The 21,242-nt window shown below is 38.0% G+C and overlaps 1 protein-coding gene across 5 annotated transcripts; it reads right to left on the reverse strand.

The window, feature by feature from the left end:
• Window positions 1–1,090: 1,090 nt before the first annotated feature.
• Window positions 1,091–19,503, reverse strand: LOC127941465 (MHC class II regulatory factor RFX1). Of its 5 annotated transcripts, none has more exons than XM_052536555.1 (18): window positions 19,347–19,503; window positions 17,135–17,486; window positions 16,926–17,035; window positions 14,307–14,402; window positions 13,024–13,121; window positions 12,302–12,698; window positions 10,888–11,069; window positions 10,479–10,598; window positions 10,257–10,390; window positions 9,986–10,104; window positions 9,785–9,894; window positions 8,609–8,760; window positions 8,326–8,423; window positions 6,470–6,619; window positions 5,168–5,376; window positions 4,637–4,790; window positions 4,383–4,428; window positions 1,091–2,872 (listed from the first exon to the last, which is right to left on the reverse strand). In XM_052536555.1, the coding sequence occupies exons 2-18, from the start codon at window positions 17,469–17,471 to the stop codon at window positions 2,712–2,714; spliced, it is 2,673 nt and encodes an 890-aa protein (XP_052392515.1). In that variant the 5' UTR covers window positions 17,472–17,486; window positions 19,347–19,503; the 3' UTR covers window positions 1,091–2,711. The 5 variants fall into 5 exon arrangements, with proteins under 5 accessions (XP_052392515.1, XP_052392507.1, XP_052392499.1 ...); XM_052536547.1 differs by having other exon boundaries at window positions 10,888–11,087; XM_052536539.1 differs by having other exon boundaries at window positions 12,251–12,698.
• Window positions 19,504–21,242: the final 1,739 nt, after the last annotated feature.

Consider the following 21,242-nt stretch of genomic DNA (forward strand, 5'->3'; position numbering starts at 1 on the left):
CTATTAAGAAAATCAAGTTGATTGGCCTGGGAAAGATACAGGCGAGCAAACAGCGAAGGAAACCACTAATGCCAGGGTGAACTTTTGGGAAGACTGCAGATTTTCAAAGCAAGCTCTTTGTGGTCTGACTGAAAGTTTCCACATGACCTTCTGAACTTCTCTCTACTGCAATCATTCCTGCAGTGCTAACCACAAAGGTATCTAGAGGGAACAAGTCCCTTTGCATTGAAAACTGAGTTGCATCTTTGTTACTTTCCTTTTTAATACCATCAAGCTGCTTAGAAACTGTTTCTGTTGTATAAAGTGCTGTAAAAAATAAAGATGATGCTGTTCTTTCGATCTTTGTTCTTTTTCATCAATGAATCTTGAAAAAAAATATATATATATTAAGCAACACAACTGTTTTCAATATTTAAAATAAGATCATGTTTCTTGAGCTCCACATCAGCATATCAGACTGATTTCTGAAGGATCATGTGACACACTGAAGACTGAAGGAATGATGCTGAAAATTCAGCTTTGTATCACAGGAATAAATTACATTTTAAAATATATATAATATATATTTATATTATATAAATATAAATTTTATTTAGTTATTTTAAATTGTAATACTTCCTAATATTACTGTTTTACTGTAATTTGAATCAAATGAATGCAACCAAACTTTTGGAGTAGTAGTAGTATGCAATACGTAATTCATAAATATATAAAAACATACATTTAGTTCATTTCTGAAAGGAAGTCACTTTTCTTTTGTCGGTTCTTTGTACCATCAAGGGTACAAAGGCTTTGCCTTTTCTCGATACTGATGTGCTGCTTTTCTCAGAAATGTCTAAGAGGTACATAATGTGACAGTCTGACAGGAAAGTACCTTGGCAAGTAAATGCATAAACCTCTCATTACCACATGCGCTGTCTCATCGTCACTTTTGATGTTTTTCAACAGGATGTCACACACCAAACTGCAGTTAATATGGCACTGACAACTCATAACAATGAGGTGTGAAACCCCACAGGTTTCAAGAGTACACACACACACACACACACACACACAAATGCAACTAGATCCAACTACATATCTGAAACAATTCACAATTTTAGAAATGATTAATTTATTAATTCATTTTAAATTAAAAACATCTGGATTTTATTTGATAACTGCAAAGGCACAACCATTCTCGTGACAGATTACTCAAAACACTGCCACACTTGGTTTTGTTTTGCTTTTTTTTTTTTTTTTTTTTTTTTTTGAGCAGGAAATGGAAATGATTTCAAAAAAATGTGAACAGGGAAATTCATTTTGTTATGAAAATGGCTGTCATAAAGAGAGGATCTCCAGATCTTCTGATATGTTTCCTGTGGGAAAGAAAATCATCATGCTGGTCTGAGATCAGTCAGCATCTTGTGCAATGCTCAGATATACAGCAGAAATAATCATAGTTTATATATGTTTATATTTGAGATATTAAGTTTTAATGTACTGTAGGTCTCTCAAACTGATCATTGAATACGCCACAAACACAAGTAACTAATTCAACCAAAGAGTCTTGAGAAGGAAATGGCTGAAAGATCGTTTCGCTCTCTACCTTTTACATCTTCTAGCTACTAAGGGCAATGGTGTCAAGTTTGTCTGAAGGGTTCTAGTAAAACATCTTGACCCAAATCTCAAATACACAGCAAACCATCAAATATACACTAAACAGTGTGAGACAACGCTGTACACATCAAGATTGTCACTTCGTGACCATAGAAAAACGTATGTAAGCACAGAAACATTTAATGTCTTGTACCAATCTCAGGACGACGTTTGGCAGGAGGAAAAAGTGCAACAAAATAGGTCAATTAATGTTATAAAAACCATTTAAAAAAAGAGAGGAAAAACATACTGGGGAAAAAAACTCCCTTCTTATTTCTGGCAAACTGCTGTCATTTGCAGAGGTATGTATAGACTAGCCCTAAAAATCAACAATACACAACCCAGCTGCGTACACCTATAGACTCAAGGGTTTTAAAGAGCCGGGCTATAATATGCTTAAAACAATTAACGATATGGCAGTCGCTGAAGGCATCAAGAACTAAAAAAGGTACCACTGACGAAAACAACTATCAACACTTCTTGAGAGCCACAGACGGTCGTTCGCACATGCACAAAAACACACGCGTTCACGCTAGCAGATAAAAACGGTAAGGTCACTCACAATCACACCAACAACACACGGATAGGCAGAAAAGTATACATCAACACACAACAAACACACTTACAGTCCATCTTTTCTCACTAACAACCCTTTTAGGTCAAAAAAAAAAAACCTTGACTGATATTTTCGTTCAGGTTTCAGTAGCCAATCAGAGTTCAGTCCATCGCCAACGACTCTTAATAGCTATTAGAGACAGAATCAGATTTAGATCCAAGAGCACCCAGTCAAAGATCTTGATATGATATGAGTGTGTGAGGGCGAGGGCGGCTCTATTTGTGTCTCTGTGTTTCAGTGAGCACTTGTGTATCTCTGCATTTGAGACGTCGACAGGCTTGGAAATGTACATACAGTACAAACATCTGAAATGTTGTGATCATATGTAAGCTGCAGCACTTGTTTTTTAGATGCATGTGTTGGTTTAAGTTCATGAATGACAGATGAGGATTATGTGGAGTGTGTGCTTGTATGTGCAAATGTGTGTGTGCTTATGTGCGTGTATGTATTTAAGTTCTTAGTTATCCATGCTTCCTGTGGTGAACAGCACTCTCTGGTCGGTTCGGGCCAGCTTAGCGGGCGGTTCTAGAGATTCATCCCCCATAGCGCCCCCATCAGACTGCAGAGACAACTCCTGACACTCATCGTCGCTGTCTTCTTCCTCCTCCTCTTCCTCTTCTGAGACACAGAGACAAATAGAGACTGTCAGTTATAAACAGTGTAGAGGAAAGTTTCTTTTACAATATTACAATATTGCGTTACTACCTAAAAAAGTAACTAATTACGTTACTTAGTTACATTACACATAAAGTAATGTGTTACTTTCGCATTACTTTTTAAATATGAGCAGGGCTTGATTGCTTTTAATATAAGAAGTTCTGTTTATAGCAAATATAAAAGTGTAATGAATACTTGAAAAAAGTAATCTGATTACATAACTCACTTTACTTGTAATGCGTTACCCCAAACACTGGTTACAAAATACTGATTTCTCAGTAGTGAAACAACATTTGTGACCTGTGTTGGCAAAATGAGTCACAATGAGCAAAATTTCAAAAAAAAAAATTGTTTAACTAATTTTTATACTACATCCATTTGAAGTTGATAGAGTCCGCAAAGTAAATTTTCAGAAAAATCAAGTTTTCTAATATAATGTTACACATCAGATGTTTTTCCCCAACAGTTCCCCAAATGTTCACTTAATATGTATCAGATTATGTTTGCGTGAATAGTCAAATTATATAAGTATATATGAATATTTATCGGAATCACACGCGCATCTGATGACAGTCTGAGGAGCGAGTGGAGAAAATGTACAAATAAAGGTAATTAAAAATCTATTCTAATTATATCTAATTATTATCTGGAGCATTGGGATTGCTAGACGAGGGCTCAATGAACTCATTTTTGTAGAAACCTTAAAATAAAAATAAAAACGTAAAAAAAAATCTACTTTTTTGCCTGTAGCTCAAAAGCCTATGCGCAATCGGACTCATTTTCCAGCACTGGTCACATTTATAATCCAAGTGATATTTTTTTATTATTTTAAAATGAGCATTAACTTGAAATGACATTATACATTAGTGAAAATAATAATTACTTCAAAAATATATATATTTATTACTATTACCAAATCAATGTATTTTTGTATACAATATCTTTTTTTATATTGATAATACATTTGATATTTTTTATTATTACATTAAAATTACATTAAAATGGAACTTACATTATTAATTTCTGTAAAAAAAAAACACAATTTTAAATACACTTATTATTTTGTATTATTAAATTATAAATTAAATGTATTTTTATAAATATTTTTATCTTCTTTAAAAAATATTGATAATCCATTTCAGATTTTTTATTTATTTTAAAGTTACAGTAAAAAAATTACTGAAAATAATTATTAATTCATTTTAAACACATATACATTTTATTATTACAAATTCAATGCGTTTTACTTATATTTATAAAAAAATGTTTAATTTAATTTAATTTAAACTTTTTATTGGTTGGTTAAATTGTGGTTAGTTTCTCGTCTGTTTGTGTGTGGTTTTCTTAGTTTTTAGTGCATTCCTATGTGGGTTCTAGGGTGCCTTGGGAAGTTTTTTTTTTTTTTTTTTTTTTATTGAATAAAGAAGAAACCATTATTATGTGATTGGTGTTTGTGTGCAAAATGACTTACCTTTATCAGGATCTAGTGGATTCAAACTCCGACCAAGACTTGCAAACTTAAAGAGCAAAGGAGAGAATTATGACGTTTAAGACGCTACAGTCAGAATCTTTCACAGTTCCTCAGTTTAATATCCTGTTATGAGAAGAGTGATGCACGTCTGTGTGTCTCACTCACTAAAAGGAGAAGTGTGTCTGAGATTAGGTAAAGAATTGTGTGTGTGTGTGTGTGTGTGTGTGTGTGTGTGTGTGTGTGTGTGTTTGTACCTCTCCCATGACAGCAATGGGAGTTTCGCCCTTGGCCTGGGCAACTCTGTGCTCTATCAGATAGTACATGTACTCATCATAAAGCAGCCGGATTAGGTGAAATGAGCCGAAGCTTGCAGCACTGCGGAGAGTCAGGTCTCTGATCACCATAGAACTAACGAGAGAACAGAGAAAAGATACAGGAAGTGTAAGAACGAAGAGAGCAGTGGGGTGGGTGAGATGCAGAAAAGGATGAGTAAAAGAGAGAACCATCTTTGACATTACAGTTACTGGCTCCATCAGTCATTACAACTTTTCTAAAACCTAGCACGCAATGTGAAGACGGTTACAAACAGCAAAATTAACTAAACACTCAGTATTGTGCAATGCATCATGTTGTTAGCTTAGCGACATGCTAAGATCAGACTGGAATCAACTGTAGATAGTAGATGTTGTAGACTGCTGTGTCACAACATGCTCTAGTCTTTCCCAGAGAACAAATCCCATGTGGTGTCCACAAACCTAGTGTTAGTACGACCTTTCGAGGCTCACCTGTAAAAGCTCCATTTCAGCAGGAAGAGTTTAGCTGCTTTTGGAAAGGCAGTGCTAGACTGGTACGGCTTTAAGACCTGCGAGACCACGCCGTCCAGCCAGGCTGCCCACTGCTCCAGAGAGTTCTGCTGCTGGAGGGTCAGTTTGAAGTCCTGCTCCAGCCGCTGCACCACCCGATCCTCACACCGGCACACCCAGGACGCCTGCTCCTAAAGTGAGAGTGCATGGGGATTCACAAACATCAACTCAACCAAATATCCATTAACCTGTGTGCTGTGCTGAGAACCCTTTACCTAATCAAGTGTCCCCAGTCAAAAATCAACAGCCTTTTAAAAATGGCTTGTGCTACATTATTACCAAATCTCGGATTTAATCATTTGTTTTCTTTCAACTAGCACCGGTTTTGTATTTCTTTTTGGAAGTGATTGGTCATTTTTAGGGGGAAGCTGTTATACCCCGTGTGAGCAAAGTCAGTAAGTTTGAGACCAATACCAGACCTAACATTTTTTTGGAAGACGACATAAAGGTTAACAAACAGTAAAATAATCTAGACATTACTCTCATATCTTCATGATATTCTGGCCTGTAGATATGGCTCAATATGGCCCCTTTTTGGTTAGGCAAAGCGGTTAAAGCTATGACTAAAATGTAACCAAAAAATATTTTGAATCCCACAAGGGTTGATCCAAATCTAAGACACCTTACCTAGGATTGTTCCCTTTTTAAACAGGGATATTCCAGCCAAAATGAAAAAATCATTTTAGCATTATTTACTCACTCCCATGTTGTTCCAAACCTGTGTATGAATTACTTTTTAGTGTGGAAAATGAAAAAAAATATATTGTAAATCAATGCTGGTAACCGAACAGTTTCAGTTCCAATTGACTTTCAATGGGAAATCAATGGAAACAGAAATGTTTTGGACCAAAATTCTTCAAAAAATATTTGTATGTAGTGCAGGCAAAAAGTCATACATGTCTGAACAACATGAGGGAGAGTAAATGGTGAAAAAAATTTTTATTTTTGGGTGGACTACCCCTTTATCATCTACTAAATGACTACTGACATACTCAGCATAAATGAGTATGACTTTTAAATGACTTTCAAGGAAACAAATTGTTGGTTATGCTAAACCCTTAGATGTTTTTCCGTTCCCCTGACAGCTGCACAGACCACAAACACCTACATGCATGCTGAAATGTGAGTTCATCTCAGAGGGTGACAGATGAAAGCTCTAGTTCAGCCCTCGTTAATGCAGTGTTCTGACTGGGATGTGAGGGATTCGTCCAGTCACACACACACCTGCACATTGGCAAAATCCACTCGGTTGAGGTCGCTGAGCATCTGGTTGATCTGTGCCGTGTTTTGCAGTACAGCACGAGCTGCCTGGGCCAGATGGTTTAGAGAGGTGTACCTGCGCAGGGTCTGAGCAAACGCACTTGCAGACGTCACCTAAACACAGACCAGAGAAAGGAGGCAATTAGAAGTAGATGAAATATTCAAATCTTTAATATTCTAAGATGCATCTAACTAGGGATTTTGTGTTGCTATTAAAATTGATTTAAAAGATAGGAGTAAAAAAAGTTTCTTTCTTAATGCAGATGATGTGACCTTTGCATTTTCCCAAACAAAATTAATTAGGGAAAGTTTTCAAGTCTATGAACACTCTCAAACTCCCCTAGTTGAGTACTGCGCACCTGACTGTATGTCACGAGCACACTTTTAGCTTTCCGTCAGCACTAACTATCATTAGTCATTCAGAAAACAGAAGTTTTGTGGTATTGACTGTAGTGGTTGAGTAATGTAGAAAATGCAGTGCAGATGGTGTAGATAACCAGAATTCAAGGTGGCTGATCAGTGATATGATGTAATATACTGTAACAAGCCGTGACTTTATGAGATACATCTTATCACACTGAGGACATTTGAGGAACTCAAACACAACTATTAAAAAAGATTCAAACATTCACTGATGCTCCAAAAGGAAACAAGATGCATTAAGAGCTGGGGGGTGAAAACTTTTGAACACGATGAAGATGGCCAAATTTTTCTTATTTTGTTGAAATATAATTGTTTTCCATTTAGTTCTGCCCTTCGTAAGCAAAAGAAGATACTTGTATGTTTCCCGGTACACAAATTAGGTACAATTTACCTTGATCTTCAAATTCTGAAAGTTTCCAGCTCTTAATGCATCTTGTTTCCTTCTGGAGCATCAGTGAATGTTTGAATCTTTTTTAATAGTTGTGTTTGAGTCCCTCAAATGTCCTCAGTGTGATAAGATGCATCTCAAAATCATAAAGTCACTGCTGGAAAGGGTTCAAATATATAAAGATACTGGAAAACTGAAGAATCTGCAGGAGCTTAAAGATTTTTCTGAAGAACGCTGCTCAGTTTAACTGTTCAGAACAAACAAGGGACTCATGCACAACCATCACAAAACAGAAAGACAGTCGAGGATCATCAGGTAACAGAACACAGTATTAAGAACCAAGGGTTCCCAAACTTTTGAGGGGGTTATTTTAATAATTTCAGCAATTTTTTTTGTCTTGTGGACTAAATGTTAATATCTTTTATGTACAATATCTTACTCAGGACAATACTAAATAAAACATACCATGCATTTAGTATGATCTCTCTTATTTTTTGAAAATTACTCATATTTCATATTACTCATACAGATTCTGCAAGGGGTGCCCAAACTTTCGAGCCCCACTGTATATATATATATATATATATATATATATATATATATATATATATATATATATATATATATATATATATATATATATATATATATATATATATATATATAATGATAAATTATTTTATTATTTTTACATTGTAATTTATTCCTGTGATGGATATTTAGTGTCACATGATCCGTCCTCTAATATGTTGATTTTCTGCTCAAGAAACAGTTGATGTGGATTATTGTGATGTTTTTATCAGCTGTTTGGACTCTCATTCTGACGGCACCCATTCACCATAGAGGATCCATTTGTGAGCAAGTGTGGAAATGCTACATTTTTCCAAATCTGTTCTGATGAACTCATCTACATCTTGGATGGCCTGAGGGTGAGTACATTTTCAGCAGACTTTTATTTTGGGGTGAACCAGTCGTTGCTAAACGTTAATGATTTGTTGCGATCACTGACCTTCACGCGAACCATCTCTTCGGGAATGTTCATCATGGCGTTAGTCAACCAGCTCTCAAGACTTTTCGCAAAGTTTCGGATGGCTTGTGTTAAGGCACCTGGAGAAACAATTAAGATACTTCAGCAAAATATATGGACGGTTCACCTCAGCAGCCTGAATGTTAACCCACATCCAAAATAGACCACTCTTGGGAACATGTGACTCGCCTGATGGATCACCACCAGTGGTCTCTGGCACATACTGCTGCATAGTAATAAGTAAATCTGTATTGAGAGAACTCACTGGGAATAGGTCTCAGCACGTCTGGGATGAGCATCTCCACCAGGCCCTGGTACAGTGTGTTGTCGCAGTCACGACTCCAGCGGAGCACTGGATCATATTTACAGAGCACTACCAAACATGACTTGGGCAGCCGCTTCTCAGACTCATCATGTCTAAGATAGCCAAAGAAAACAGATCAAGTGTGTTGTTTTATTATTCATTAACCCTATAAAGCCCACTCTATCATATTTGATAAGCAAATTCATAAGGCCTCTAATTTATCAACATGATCAAACCATGTGAAACCACATTTCTCTTGATCCTTTGACACAGAAGTGGCCTTTCCTGCTTATACATCCTGCAAGTTTCATCACTTAAAATGTCCTCATCATCAATAAAAAAACATTTATGTAATAAGCCTCAGAAAGCGGCTTGTTTTGCATCCGAGGGACGAGGTGATGTCACCTGGGCACAGTCTTTGCATATGACCACCTCTAGAGCAAGACAGCTATGCCTATTTTGTATTTTCGTGTTTGTAGATACTGCAAAAAAGGATTCAGTTTCCCCTAATTTATGTGTGTTCAGTACATTTCACCATTGACTGTGTTGAGAAAAAATTGCAGTATGTAAGATACTGGCTGACCTTTTCTAAAACAGTAATGGCGGTAATGAATGTTAATCCTAAAAGTGGGTGGCTACACTGACCTCCTAAAGGGAAAACACCCAAAACAGATTTTTTTCAGTCAGCGGATGAGTAACAAGAGTCGGAAAAGGTCATAAATCACTCAAATTTGAATGTTTTTCATCCAAAAAACTTAATAGTAATATTATGATTACACCTCAGGGAACAAAATAAAATAAAAAACGTCATGGCCCCTTTAAATATCATCTTACTAAGGGAGATATACTGATACACAACTGATACTGATATGCATTTTATGTAAAAAGGCTTATGTAAAAAACACCTTTTTTAGATTTCTTAATTTTTCATATGAAGTTCAATTAACTCTTACATAAAAAAATAAAAAAATACAAATATATATAGGACAATTATTTCATATGTCAGGCTTTACAGGTTTACTTGATGCTCTATTGCTCAGTAGAAGCAATAAAATCCTCCTGAAAGCACAAAACTGTGAAAACCTTGATATGTAGTGCTGGTCTAAAGGAGTTTGTTGCGCTGTCAAGCAAACATACACAGCTAGTGTTGTTGAGTCTCCTGTCTGACTCTCACTGAACCTCCAAAATGTTTTCCAAAGAGTCTCCACCAATGGGAACTGAAGGTTGACCATCACATCCAGAATGGCCTGCAGATGAACACAAGACCAGTAAAAAAAAATCAACCTGAAAGGATATTTAGCTTCTACACAGATATTCATTGTGATGCCGAAGACTCACTTCGCAGTGTTCTCTGTAGAGCAACTGAAAGCTTTTAAGATGTTCCAGCTCAATGCCCTCTGGTAAAGCTCTACCCTGCAGGTCAACATCAGGGAATTCTGGGAGAGCGCGGGACGCATCTAAACATCAATGATAACAGCAAATAATATAAGTTGTGCACCCGCATTGTGGTCCCAAACAAAGCGCACTTGAATGGTCCACATTAGCGTTTCCTTTAGAACATGCATCTCAGGTTACGCTTCTGACATGTCACACTGATGTCATGACTCACCTAGAAACTGCTGGTACTGCTGGACCTGGGTGCTGATGTCCGACAGACCCGAGCTCTGCTGCTGCTGCTGCTGCTGTCCCGATCCGGACGACATGCCGTTCGTGATTCCCTCCACCTTCTGTACTGGCTTCAACCTGCAGGGAGACGGAACCAGACGGACTGAGAAACACAGGAACCGGAGTGACGGACAGAGCAAGATATGAAAGAGAGCACGTGTGTCACCTCTGTTTCTGGGAGAAGGGCTGCTGCCTCATGGCCAGGTGTTGCTGGTCCTCCATCAGACGGAGCAGAGATGAGCTCGCTTTGATCCGCAGTCCATAGTAGTGATATTTGGAATTCCCTCTGGAACAAACACCAGACGAAAGCTTTAATGCACCTGCGTGACCTGAACCAGAGGATCACGGAGGCATCTAACCACATATGCATGAATATGATTCTCAACATTACCATTCAAAAGTTTGGAGTCAGTAGGGGTTTTATAAGATTTTATAAATGATTTTACGATTCAGTCTATATGATTTGAACATATAATCAATAAAACATCTGACAATCTATTTAACTTGGACAAAAATGCTAAAATACATTTCATCCCAGTTAGAGAGTACATGTCATGTGACCTGCTTTCTCTCACCGTGTGCCCAGGCGTCTGGTCCTTAACCCCATGAACACCGAGCGGATGAGCTTTCCGAAGGACGCCGCGTTGACGGGTTCCAGCTTTTGCTCCTGACAGTGCAGCAGGTAGTGACAGTAGAGAGTAGATCGGGGCAAACTCACCCCTTCCGCTGTCTCATAATTATCCAACAACCACTGCACCTGAGGGCCAGAGGACAGCTGCCGGGATAAGACACACACACAGCCACACACACACTCTCAGACAGAGAGTACAAGCTAAAAGAAGCCCTAAGATAGACAAACACCCAAATGCAAACCCATGCATATGCTTTTGCATGCATACACTGTAATTATACACTCTTGCATGGTGTAAATCATTTAAAGTCAACAGCAAACTTCATTCACTAACCCATTTTACTTCATTTAAAAGTGGAAAACTATGTTGGACAGTGCTTGATTTTATTATCATGAATTGACTGGATAAGTAGTAGTAGTTTTGGACCTGAAATGGGGGTTTGCGTTGACTTTAAATGTGAAATTATGTACTCAAATTTGCAACAAATGGCACAATTTAGCAATGTGTAGACATATGGATATTGTCATTTTGACAGCTCAGAAAACATACAATGCTGTGAACAGGTCTTTTTTAATATTGTATGTAGATTGTGTTAGCGTATATTCTAGAGGTAAAATGATACGTTTCTGGTCTTGCATTTGTTTGGAGTTCAAGGTTTCAGTTATGTTCAGGTTGGCAGAAAACCAAGTTTTTTTTTTTCATGTTTTTGAAAGTCTCTTAAAATAACATAATTGACATAACATATACATTTTAACTCTACAGACTCCAAACTCCAAACAAGTGTACGCATCCATGTTTTTGTCATAAATCTGCAAAAATACAGATTGCATTTTTTCACAGCTCTGTGTGCCTCTCGACAGCTGTTTCTGCGTGCCGTGGCATACAAGACAAGTATGCATGAATGCCTCAATCCTTAACTAAAAGTATTCTGCAATAAAATGTGCAGCAGATCTGGAAGGCTGCTGCATATAGGACCATGTTGAACACAAGGCCATCTGTCTCTCATGGATATTATGAATATGGTTAGGACTGAATTTAAATGTTTTCACCAATGAATACGACAGCACAGTGAAAGCCTTAGCAAGCACCACTGACAGGCTACATGTCAACCGGATCGTGTCATCATCAAAACGGAATGCTTTCTTCATAGAATAAACCTGGAAATGATTTGGACTTGGCAGTATCACTGTGCTCTCTGACATGTGGAACAGAGCGATGAGATCACCATGCGTTTAAATTCATTTGGGTGGCGGGAATAGGGGTGGCGATGAGTGACGACTAAGCCCCGCCCCTGCTGTCCTCATACCTTTTTGTCTGCCGACGGCACGCTATTGTCCTCGCCTTCGTTTATACTCACGGTGGCTGGAGAGGCACGGGTGGGGTGCGGATAACCGTGACCGTTTCCGCTGCTGCCGGTCCCGCTACCGGTCAGCATGTAGCCGCCCTGAATCACGTAGCTCCCGCTGCTACCGTTAGCCTCGCCGCCGGAGTCTCCAGAACCATTGGCCACCGTCCCAGTGGTTGCCACTACAGCTGTGACTCCGCCCCCTGCCGCCGTCGTAGGATTGGCCACGATCTGCCCCGTCCCCGCCACAAACATGGACACGCCGGGGGATCCAGTGGTCACAGAGACGGTGAGAGGGGTGCCGGGGGACGTGGCCTCAGACCCAGAGGCAGGGGTGGTCTCATAGTACTGTCCAGCAGTGGTCTGGGTATACAGAGGGGCCTCGGTGTATGGGAAACTGCTGGAACGACTGGGGGAATATCAAAAAGGGTTAGGAATCTGAATTGTAATCATATATAACATGTATTTATGTTTGGCTCTCTGTTTCTAAACAAGCACAACATTGTTTCACACTGTATATCTTTGGTAACACAATTGATATTCATATTCTACAGTAAAAAGCATTGCGAATCCTTTCTTAAAATACAAGTGTGAAGCTTTGCTTAACCTATGGTTAACAGTGGTTTAAAAAAAGAAAAGCGAACTGTTAATTCAGGAAGTATGTATAGCACGGAAAGCCTTGCAGCAGATGTGCACAGTGCCTGGGCTGAGTGTTGGTTCCAGTAAATACTCACATGGTGCTGGTGGTGTAGTTAGCGTCTGCTCCATCCACATACTGCACCTGGTTAGTATACACATGCTGGACTGGCACCTGTTGGAGCTGCTGCTGTACCTGTAGCACACATACACCCATACACAAATCAAGAAGGCACAATTGACATGATCACAGTTCTGCAACAAACTTCATTTGCAATAAAAAATAATAGATAAGCTGAAAAAAAGAAAACCCAACATTCAGTACACTAAATCAGTGTTTCCCAACCTTTTAGTCTTATACACAATACAAAATATATTATTATTAATATAATGGAAAATAACTTTTTAACTAAAAACAATCAATACTGAAAAATAGGTGAAAAATATACTTTTGAGAAATTAAGTATCAGCAAACTGCATATTTGATATCGATTCAGTTGAGATGGGATATTTTTGATGGGATGAAAACAGCTAAAAGTTTATTAAAAGGTTATTTAGCTTTTATATTTAATATAAAAATATATTACTGATAAAATAAATATCTTTTGAACAAGTTTGTGCTTATTATATTTATATATTCACTGTTTTTAATATCGACTCCCCACAGACCCTTGGTTGGAAATCACTGCACTAAATGATCTAACAGTCAACTCACTCTCACTGACTGACCACAGCTTTACCTACAACACTGTGTTTTAACTAAAGTCACCTACGCTATGGGCAGAGGGCATCTCATAGAGGTAAGACTGCACATCTGGCACAGGAACAGAGGTGTAGGAGACCCTGTCTCTCTCCCAGCCCACTGACATGACAGGTACTGAGAAGGTGAGGGGTGAAAAGGTGACAGGTAGAGATGGGGCAAAACAGGATGAGCAATCCAGCAAACCTCCATTAATAGATGCATAAGATAAACTGTCTCCAAACGGGTTAGTGCTTTTCTCTAGTAGTACTACTGCTGCCCTATGCTCCAAACAGTCGTCTATCTGTCTCTTTCTCTTCAGTTCACCCTCTCTCTGTGCATCACTTCCTCTCTGTGTGATAAAAGGGCTCTGAAAGCAACCGTCAGAGGGTTAGATGACTGTCTGCTTAATGAATTTGGCATTAAAGGAATAGTTAAGCCACATTTCTGCATGAACTATTCCTTTAATGCATTACATTCAAGATGACGTGATTGTGAACATTAGAAAATGAAATGTGAGTAACATAAAAATGCATTTTAGAGAGAGAGAGAAAGAACTTGGAAATCATAGGCATCAATTTAACTGCAAAGCCAGTCTTTACTAACATGATAACACATATTTAAATGAGTGAGAGAGCTCACCTCCTGTGTCAGGTGCACAGATTGTAGGCTGGTGACATTCAGCTGGGTGCCCGGCTCTGTTTTCGTTGTCTGAGATGTAGCTTGAACTACTGACCTCTGTTAATAGATCACAGGGAAAATGAAAAACATTAGCTTGCCGAACAAGCTGCTTCTCACAGAATAATGGAAGTTACAGAACAAAGCTTCTCAGACACTCAAATTAGTATGAAGAAATTAATAGCACTTGTGTTTAAAATAAAAGAAAGACTCATCTCAGTCAAATCAGTGGCCTAATAAAATGTATTTGGGGCAGATACGCTTTACCTCCGTAACCCTCCTGTTTTCAGAACCTTCTCTTTAAGGATAAATAAACCACAGCTCGCTGTGAATAGGGTACCTCTCTAATGCTATTTGTAAGCGTAAACGTCCTTACCAAGACACAAGCACAATAATACTAAATGAACCCTGAAGTATGTTTTAGGTGCACTACCATTCCAAAATTACGGTAGTCAATAAGACTGTTTTTAAATCTCTTATGCTCACCAAGACTATTTTATTTGACCAAAAATACAGTAGAAATTGCAAAATTGTTACAATTTAAAATAAAAAAAAATTATGTGTTATTGTTTACTAAACTGTAATTTATTCCTGTGATAGCAAACTACATTTTTAGTTCCATTTTTGTGAAAAATGTAATGAATTTTCTTCCAGATTCTTTGATAAACAGAAAGTTCAAAACATATTTTCATTTGAAATAGAAATCTTTTATAATACATATATGTTTTTATTTTGTTAATAAATCGAATGCATCCTTACTGAATAAATTAATTTATTTAAATCTAAGGAAAATAAACCTTATGTCTTTGCGTGATGTGCATCATTACAAGGTCTGCATCAGTACTCTTGGACATAGAGTTGCTCCCTGCGGATGGCCGGTTGTTAACTTGCAGAAAAGGTTATCTTTACTGGTCGACCGATATAATGCCAAGGCCGATAATATCTATTATAGATAATATATTATATCGGCAGATATTTGGCATTTTTCAAATATCGGCATCGGTCGATAAATAGTGGTTGACCAATATATCACCATGGCAATATATCGCCAGATATTTGCCGTTTTTCAAATATTGGCATTGGCCGATAAGTTTTTCTTTTTTAAATGATGCGGTAGTGGCGGGACTTTTATTTTGATGGCACTGAGAACGGTAGCACCTGAACACACAGTGTCGTCGTTAACAGTTTTGTCCATACCTCAGACAGAAGTCTGTCTATAATCAGATAGAACTGTTAAAGCAGGGGTGTCAAACTCAATTTCTGGAGGGCCACAGCCCTGCAGAGTTTAGCTTCAACCTAATTAAGCATACCTGATCCAACTAATCAAGTCCTCCAGGCTTATTTGAAAACTACATGGTGGGTGTGCTGCAGCAGTGTTGGAACAAAACTCTGCAGGGCTCCAGCCCTCCAGGAATTGAGTTTGACACCCGTGTTAACAAAGAAATTAAAATGTATACAAAAAAAGCATTATAACGATTGCTTTTATTTTATTAGTAATACAAAGGAAAGCATTATAACACTTTCTCATTTGCCATCAGCATTCAGGAAATATGCATTCATATAATCTATTCTAAACAAATCTTTGAATGACTAATGAACATTTAGTTTTAAAAATCTTGTAAACTTAGTCGAAACGACTAAGTGAAAATAATCAACATTTATTTTTTTAATCCATTTTCAAATTATTTCAAATTTCTTGAATATTAAATAAAATTATCAGCTTTATATCGGCCATCAGCCATCCTGCTTTCCAAAATATGGGCATCAGCTCTTAAAAAACCAATATCGGTCGACCACTAGTTATCTAGCTCTGTGTATATTTACCAGAATCTTTGGGACATTCTAGCAAATCACTACCAATTTGTTTTTAACGCATTTAAAATGACCTACGTTTTTTGAGAGCGGTGGTTTTCTCTGTGGTGACCTCCCATTAACGCTAGTGTTGTACAGGGTAAAAAATCCCTCAATCATCATGTTTCATTCGTTTGAGGACTGCAGGGCAAGCCTTTTTCTAAGAACTGCTCTTCTACAAAATTCAAACATGCTCAAACAACAAGCAGATCTGAATTTCCTCCATCTGTGGACTGACTGAGGCCCGGGTGTTTAAAAATCCTCTCCCAGTTTTCTAAGCTTCAACAACACTTCTTCTGATCTGATGAAACCTAAATCAGTTAGACCACGTTAAAGAAAAAAACAAAAAAAATCATTCAGCGTTACACTTGGACATAGAGTTGCTCCCTGTGGATGTACAGTTGTTAAACTTCAGAAAACTTTTTCTATAGTGGTAGACCGATATAACGCCTATGCCGATATATCGGCAGATATTTGGCATTTTTCAAATATCGGCATTTTTTATATTTTTAAACACCTATTCATGTGATAACAAAGCTGAATAATGCCGTAACTTTTGATCAGACCAGTGCATCCGTGCTGAATACAACAGTAGTCTAAATGTTCATTTATTTCTTTATTTAACCCTTTGTCCTATTGCACTGCACTCTTAAGTTGTTTAGGTGAGTGGTGGTGCGGGCAGCTTTACTGTGTGTGTGGAAGCGCAGCTTTAGGGTTTAGGGTTAATGTTACCTGTTGGGCAGTCTGCACCTGCTGCACCACCTGTGTGGGAACTCCAGTTTGGACTACAGCAGCAGGAGGACTAGAATCTGACACAGAGTCACTGGAATGAAGAGAACCCTCTACAGGAAGGAGCAGAGGGGGTAAAGATGTTTTATCTGATTTTGTCTGAGCAGAGACTATATCATGTCATTAATTCTTAGATGTTTACCGACTCTTACCTGTAACTGTGACAACGATGTACTGTGGTGTATTCTGACTGCTGGACTGCGTAGGTGAGCTCTGAATCTCAGCTGTGACATATTGAGTCTGAGTGGGCGGGGATTGTGTGGGCGGTGCCTGGGCAATTGCCTGGCTCTTCTGTGGTTGCGAGGGAGGGGACGTGGTCTGGCCGGTGGGTGGGGCCGCTGAAGACGTGGCCCCTGTAGTCTGAAGTTCAGCCAGGAATTGTTGGGGAGCTGCCGTCACGGTGGAAGTCTGGCCTGATGTGGGAGCAATACCGCCTCCCTGAGGCTGGGAGGTCTGCTGCAGCTCCCTCACATATGCTGGAGTTGCCATTGGGTTAACCCTGGACTGAATACAATATTAATCAGAGCTTCATATGATAATATATACAATATAATAAACAAAAGAAAATTTAAAAAACTACATTTCAATGCAGCTGTATGATTGGAGAAGGTGAATTTTGATGTATTGCCACGGCAATAGGTGCCTTTAATATAAGTCAATATATACAGTAAGACTTTGCGACAGGGTCCTGATCACCATTTCGGGGGGGGTTTCTGCAATAACAACTGGCTCAATGCGTATTATCTCACTTATTACAAGGTGACTTGACTTAATTAAATGGACACGAAAATGTTGATTCTATTAGCTCAATTCTTCTGTGAAATAAAAAAGTTCCCAGCTAATAAATTCAAACAAGATGCATATTTGAAGTAGTAATGCACAGTCAAGCCAATTATTACACAGATTTTCACCAAATAAATAACTATGTTGATATGAAGCACTGATTTGAGTGGAAGCAATTTTAAAATCTAATCGGTTTCTCCAAGTTCATTTTCAATACAGTCAAGGACTTTTGGATTTTGAGGCACAAGATGGTATCATCATTCGCTAGGTTTAGTGAATCACCATCGCCATCAAATCACCAATAGTGTAGGACGAGATCTGAACTGGGTGAAAAGTATGACCAATAATAATTAAGGTGCTTTTCATAGATAATAGGCTAACACTACCAAAGTTAGTTGGGTTTTCGTTATTATCACTAATCACTTCTGTAAAGTACTGCCTTGGCACAGCCATATGGCTCCAGAAAAGCCCTAAAGACTACAACCATTGTTGGGCCTGCAAAAAGAAGTGGAGGGAAAGTTAGGGCAGAGCGTTTGGAGTCCTATTACCAGTAACCTGATGACTGCTTGCAAATGAATAAGGGCACACACCATTGTAAAGAACACAAACTGGGACTTGGACACACACACACACACACAAAATTAATAGATTTTTTTTCTATCCAATCATATTGTTAATAAAACCTTTAAGTACCAATGCCAATTTAAAAAAAAAATCGATATCAATGTCAAAATGTCATGTATAAGTCAAATGTTTGATTCAGTTATGCTATAATCTCCACATCAAGCCTGTATACATATAACTTCCTTTTATGTTCTTATATCTACTGAATTTATTGTAGCACTTCTTGTTTTGTCATGCATCACTTGTTCAAATAAACAAAAAAACGCACTTAAATGAATATAAATATGTATATAATAGCATAATAATTCTAATAAAGACATAACTCAGGATTACTCTGTCACGTTATATATAAAGCACAAAAGAATCTAACGTTACTCATGGACGTGCGAGCTGCGCAGTCAATGTGCCGCTTTGCATCGCAAATATACAAAGCACTGACTCACATGAATGCGATTTCGGCGCATTATACTACATATCATATTATTTCATATCCCATAAGCATGGACTGGTCGGCCAAGGTTAAGAACAGGGTGGTGGTTATATGGAGGTTAAGAACAGGGGGTAGTTATCTGGTTTATCCAGCATTAACTGCAGGTTTATCAACGTGGTCGTCGGTGTAACTATGCCAACAGCGTTTGTAACAGCTGGCTCCATAGCAACGCTAGCAGCACGCTGTGGACGGGTGCCGAGTCTCCAGCGGTGTGTGATTATTGCAAACAACACCCGCCATTTTGTACAGTCTTATCTCGTATATGGTCATAACAACGAGCAGCTTGAGCTAATAATGTCTGTCCTGAGAGAGTTACCTGTCATCTAGCGCGACACGATCGCTTAGCAAAGCCGCTCACTAACAATTATTATCGGACATCGATAGACGCGACGAATATCAGCATCCTCGCACCTGTTTCTATTTTCTACATAGTGTGGCTTCATATGAAAAATAAGAAACGGAATCACCTCTTATTCCGAGTGACTTTTCCAGCCGTATTTTGATTTAATATGTTTTTTTGTCAGTGAATCGGGTTGTTGTTGTTGATTCTCGTTGCTGGGTTCTTGTCACCACGGCTACCGTGGCTATGGCGCTTCGTCCTCACCCAGGCAACTGTTGCTACCCACTCGCTGCGTTCCCGTCCCCTTTCTTTGCTCTGATTGGCCCGAGGACAATAACTATAACGCCGCGTCTTCCTATTGGTGGAGCCAGGGAGCCAGTGTGACGCGCCGCACCTGATTGGTCTGACGTGTGTCAATCAGAGGCTCGCGCTCAGATCGTGGGCACTGATCTGATATCAGTCGTGTTGTGAGGTTTACGTTCGCTATTACAGAACAACTGATAGAAAGCTGATCCAAGAGAGCTTTTAACACACGATACAACCGGCTCTTCCAAATGAAGCAACATTTAATAAATATATGCAATTTTGATATATAACAAAATAGAAGATGTATTCCAATTATTATACATTTTTTGTATTAATTGCATGCATTTAGAAAAGTATGAGTGTCATTCATGAATGTGATGGACCTGTAATTTGTGCTTCTTTATAAGAATTATATGCTATTAAACTATATATGATAAATATTTTAACTATAGATATATTTTATGTTTTTTTTTTTTTCTCCATGGCCACCATCCCCACACGCAAAGATGTACGTCAGATATTGTGGTTATTTAATGTCTTTCGAAATGTCATGCTGTTGTCATTGTTATCATCACATTCATTAAAAAGAAATTATTCTGTTGTCATTTTGGATATTGGTGACCTTTGTCAGTGTGGTTGCAAAGATCACTCGTGTGCAATGGTCTGTGTTATCACACTTTGAAAATGCCATGCTCGCTTCACCTCTTTCTCTCTTAACCTCCACACCTCACAGTCATCATCTGAAAAAAAGGGGGAAATGAGTAAATAAAAAATCTAATTCAAAGAAGGTAAAACAAGTAATCGGGTGAACTCAGGACAGATTTTTGAGAGATGGGCCGTTGCTTTCATATGTGATTCAACTTAAATTTTTGTGGTATATCATGTGGTATGATAAAACAGGTGCAAAGTGACAATAACCATCCAGAACAACCTGGCATGCACATGATGAAATATTTAACAGTCCTATTATACATGATTGGATTCCTGTAGCCCAAACAAGAGAGCATGATAGTAACACCATGGACATGGGTTCGATTCCCAGGGAGTTTATAATGCTGATAAAATGTGTACCTCGAATGCAATGCAAGATTTGGGATAAAACCATAATATATGCAATGTAGGCTTAAAACTATATATATATATATATATATATATATATATATATATATATATATTAAATGCAATGTAAGTCGCTTTGGATAAAAATCTTAATATAAATAAAACTTTGATATATAGCAAAAAATATATTTCTAAAATTAAACACACTTTAGACATAACATGCCTTAAAATATGTGATAATAAAAATACATCCCCTATACAATTGTAACTTTTTAAGTTATATAAATGATGCATTTCAAACAGTAGAACCAATGGTCATAAGTTTGATTCCCAAGAAATGATCAAATGTATGTCTTGAATGCAACAATGTAAAATAAAAAAGTAAATAAAAAGAATAACTGCAATGATTTTAATGGAAAAATAGATAGACATCTTAATTCAATCACTGTTTGTAAAGAGCAATCACTGCAATATCCTGACATGAGTCGTACGGCAAATATGATTCATCAATTCAAATGAAGAAAGAGAGTTTAGTGTCAAAGAATGCCCTCATAATTACACATCCACCTTTCCTGCTCATGCTTTTGTTAGTGGAAAGGTCTCTGCCACTATCTCACAGGGTTATCTGTGACTCCTGCCTGCATGTGTGCCCCTCACC

This window comes from Carassius gibelio, chromosome A3 (assembly GCF_023724105.1).
Source record: "Carassius gibelio isolate Cgi1373 ecotype wild population from Czech Republic chromosome A3, carGib1.2-hapl.c, whole genome shotgun sequence".
Taxonomy (NCBI): Eukaryota; Metazoa; Chordata; class Actinopteri; order Cypriniformes; family Cyprinidae; genus Carassius; species Carassius gibelio.

What these genes read in the sequence shown, in the direction of transcription:
- LOC127941465 (XM_052536523.1), bottom strand. Translation starts at nt 17,471, where the DNA reads ATGGCAACTCCAGCATATGTGAGGGAGCTGCAGCAGACCTCCCAGCCT. An exon ending in ACCAGACGCCTGGGCACACG is followed by an intron (nt 10,599 to 10,887) that starts GTGAGAGAAAGC and finishes TGTTTGTTCCAG; the next exon opens with AGGGAATTCCAAATATCACT. An exon ending in AAGAGATGGTTCGCGTGAAG is followed by an intron (nt 6,620 to 8,325) that starts GTCAGTGATCGC and finishes GTCTGTGTTTAG; the next exon opens with GTGACGTCTGCAAGTGCGTT.